General features: G+C 64.3%; 1 protein-coding gene across 1 annotated transcript; it reads right to left on the bottom strand.

The window, feature by feature from the left end:
* Positions 1 to 1,521: 1,521 nt before the first annotated feature.
* LOC109321903 (homeobox protein HMX1-like) lies at positions 1,522 to 3,505 on the bottom strand. Its single transcript, XM_019552652.1, has 2 exons — positions 2,981 to 3,505; positions 1,522 to 2,149 (listed from the first exon to the last, which is right to left on the bottom strand). The coding sequence occupies exons 1-2, from the start codon at positions 3,282 to 3,284 to the stop codon at positions 1,572 to 1,574; spliced, it is 882 nt and encodes a 293-aa protein (XP_019408197.1). The 5' UTR covers positions 3,285 to 3,505; the 3' UTR covers positions 1,522 to 1,571.
* Between the last annotated feature and the right edge of the window lie 43 nt (positions 3,506 to 3,548).

Here is a 3,548-nt window from a genome sequence, read left to right as displayed (position 1 = left end):
TTCCTCAAATATCTTTACACAGAGAATAAAGCAAAAATGTAGCTTCGCCCATTCGTTTATGGTTTGTAACAGACCTTTTAAAGCGCACAGAGTAAATTTTAACTGAACATAAAGAAACCTGGGAGCTGACTTTTGCAGAAGGGGTCTCCTATAAAGTATAACACTTTCTCTATACATTTCTATAGACAGTGTAGGCTGGTATAGTATAGTCTCGGATCCTGCTGTATCCCGGGCAGAGTGAGCCCTTCTAATACTTGGCGCGTGAGAAAATTCAAACCAGACAAAAATGAAACAATATTCCCAAGTCAGAAACATGGCTCTGCTCCGTAGCCACTAAACGCAATTGTGGAGCTGGATCAAACGTTCATTGGATCAAGCGTCTTCTTTGTCACTCCATGAAACCAAACAGCACTGAATGTAACCCGATTTCTTGGTCTGAAAACCCCCCACAAGCCCAAGAGCTTCTTGGAACAGCCTCGGACTTCCCCGCTTCGCCCGCAGGCGATACTCAAGCTGCTACGTACGGTCTTTGTGCAGAGATGCAGCTAGTACATTTATTAACTAACATAATATTTCTTCCATAAACATAAGAAAGACAACCTCTGAAAGGAAAAAAAGAAAATGTGGTCGTTTCCCCTGCATTTCATGCTGTGAATTCCCCCTCAGTGTGAATAACTCGCTACCACTTGTCAATATTTCTGTCCTTGTTTCTTTTGCTCGCTAAAGTTTCATTTCAAGAGGTTGGGAAACTGCCTTTCATTTTGTAACCTGTGTAACGTTGCTAACTTCATCCGCCTCCTTTTAGTGCGGTGCCTGGTTGAAGTGCCCGGCTAAAATACAGATCCAGTAACCCGGCGACTGCTTCACGCGGGTTCATTTAGCCTGTGCCACGGACCAAGTGCCGGAGAGGCGACGGGGCTCGGCGCAGAGCGAGGACTGAATTCAATACTGCCACGGCTGCGTGTCTTTCAATCTTTTATTTTTAAAATAAAACCCACCCACGTGCGCTCGGAAAAAAACGCATGCACTGTATGTCTCTGCCAGGAAAGTTTTACTCCCCCCACATCTCCCCCCCCACACACACCCTTTGACTGAGTGTGTCAGCTTAAAACAGGCAGGAGACAATTCCGTTGGGAAATGTATTTTTTTAAAAAAATGCAGCATGACTGTAGCCAGCGGAGACGAAACGTTGCTGAAGATGTCGGAGGAGCTGGTAGGAAAGCGCAGCAGGAAGCTTTCCGCTTGGATGGGGAGGCTCCGCGTTTAAGACCCAGTGTCGAGCCGCGGCGGCCCCGGGTCCCGCTGCCGGGGAGACTCCCCGTTTGGGACGGTGTAAAGCAGGGGGTTTCTGGAGGCAGGCGGGGGGCGGCGGGGCCTGCTGCTCCCGCGGCGCGGGCGGCTCCCCGCGGCGGCGCGCAGGCTTCCCGCCTGGCATCTTTGGCTCCCGGCAGCGGGGTGTCCCCGCCGGCGCCGGAAAAATCGTCGTCGTCGCAACGCCTTTGGAAACGCCGGCTCGGCCTCCCCGCCGCACCCCCTGGCACAGGCCCTGGCGGCCCGGCCGGCTCCCCCGGCTATACGTCCCCATCCACCAGGCTGAAGTACTTGCCGGGCGGCGGGAGGCAGAGGCAGGGGACGGCGCCGCCCGGGTAGAGCAGCGGGAAGGACACGGGCAGCAGGCACCGGCCGAGCACGGCGCTGTCCTTGTAGAGGGCCGGGAAGGGCAGGGCGGCGGCCGGCGCCAGCAGCTCCCCCGGCGGCTCGGCCGGGGCGGGCCCGGCGCCCTCCAGCTCCGCCGACATCTGTCTCTTGAGCTTGTTGCGCCGGTTCTGGAACCAGATCTTCACCTGCGTCTCGGTGAGCTGCAGCGAGGCGGCCAGGCCGGCGCGCTCGGCGCTGCTCAGGTAGCGCTTCATGTCGAAGGTGGACTCGAGCTGGAAGACCTGGCTGCGGCTGAAGACCGTGCGCGTCTTCTTCTTGCGGCCCGCGGCCCTCTGCTCCGCCGAGTCCGGCTCCTCCGCCCGGTCGTCCTCCTCGCGGCCGCCGCTGCCGCACGCCAGCTCCGCGCCCGGCTCCTCGGGCAGCGCCCCGCAGGGCCCCGGCCGCTCCGCCGCCGCCTCCTCCGCGATCTCCGGCGAGTCCCGGTCGCTGGCTGGTGGGGAGAGAAGGACACGGTGGTCACGGCCCGTCCTCTCCCAGCCCTCCGCGAGCCCTGCTCCGCACAGGTGCGCGGCTCCCCCGCGGCCCCGGCCCTCTCCCCGAGCACCCGCTCCCGGCAGGGAAAAAGGGCTGGCTTCAGCAGGACGAGGCAGAGCGGGGCGCAGCCTTGAAGGCCGCTCGGCTGCGGGGCGAGAGGCCGCTCGGAGGAGGGAAAAGGACGGGGGGAAGCCGGACGGGACGTGTCTGGGTCAGCCGCGGCCTCCCCCGAGAAACGAGGCGCCCGAGGGGCTTCGAGGCTTTCGCCGGGGCAGCTGGCCTCCTAAGCCGGAGGTGGCGAAGCAGGAGGCGCAGACCCGAGCACCGAGCGGGCGACGCCGGGCGCTGTCGGGTGGCAAGGGCCCCGGCCTCGCACGGAGGTTTCTCCCTCTCGGGCCCCCGCCAGTCTCTGACCCTCCCCTCTCCCCCGCGAGCCACGGGCTGCCTAGCACTAAGCAGCCGGCAGCTTTCCCAGGCTCTCGGGCCTCTGGTGGCTCTCGGTCTGCTCCCCAGCTCTTTTCTCCAGGAAAATCGAGGCCTTCCGTACCGGGCACTGCGCGATCGCCACCTCTCATTTTTGCTCCGGATTAGCGCAGCTTCTGCAGCTCCGGGGGCCGGCGCCGGGAGGGGCTGCCCGGTCTGAGCGGGGGGGCCCCGGCCTGGCACAAAGGCAGGGTTGTCCCGGGGTGTCCTCCCGCCTCTCCGCGGCCCCCCGCCGCCGGGGCCGGAAGCAATGCCCCCGCGGAGCCCGCGCCGAGCCCCGCAGCCCGGCGCGGGGCACACTTACTGTCGGGGCTGGGGCAGGCCAGGAGGCCGGCGTGCGCGCGGCGGTACCACTCCGCGGGGCTCTGGCGGAGCGCGCAGCGGCGCGGGCTGAGCCCGAAGGCAGAGACCTGACAGCAGAGCGGGGCGCAATGGCTGCCGGCGATGCCGCCCAGCGAGCGCGGCTCTTTGTGGCCGTCCGCGGCGCTGCCCCGCTTCCCCTGCGCCCGGCTCTCCTTCCCCGCGCTGCCCAGCAGGTTCTCGATGAAAAAAGACGACACGCGGGCGGAGGCGGCGTGGGCCTGCTCCGTGGCTTCGTCCGGCATCATGGGGCCGGCGCCGCGGGTCGCCGCCTGGCTGCTAGGCAATCTCCCGGGCGCTCGGGATCTCCGGCTGCGGACGGGCGGTCGCCTCCTCGCTGCGCCTGGCCCGCTGCGCGCTCGCCTGCTCTCCGAGGGGCTTTTCCGGAGGACTCATTTCAGCCCGTGGTTTGCCATCATTTCCTGCGAGCTACGAGCGGAGGGGAGGGGGGCCAGCCCCGGCTTCGGAGCCGCGGCCACCATCGCGCGCCGCCGGGAGCGGGGGCCGCCCGC

This window comes from Crocodylus porosus, unplaced genomic scaffold (genome assembly GCF_001723895.1).
Source record: "Crocodylus porosus isolate Cpor-Errol unplaced genomic scaffold, CroPor_comp1, whole genome shotgun sequence".
In the NCBI taxonomy this organism is placed as follows: Eukaryota; Metazoa; Chordata; order Crocodylia; family Crocodylidae; genus Crocodylus; species Crocodylus porosus.
This window is presented reverse-complemented; position numbering and strand designations above follow the sequence as displayed.

What these genes read in the sequence shown, in the direction of transcription:
- LOC109321903 (XM_019552652.1), bottom strand. Translation starts at nt 3,284, where the DNA reads ATGATGCCGGACGAAGCCACGGAGCAGGCCCACGCCGCCTCCGCCCGC. An exon ending in GGCCTGCCCCAGCCCCGACA is followed by an intron (nt 2,150 to 2,980) that starts GTAAGTGTGCCC and finishes TCTCCCCACCAG; the next exon opens with CCAGCGACCGGGACTCGCCG.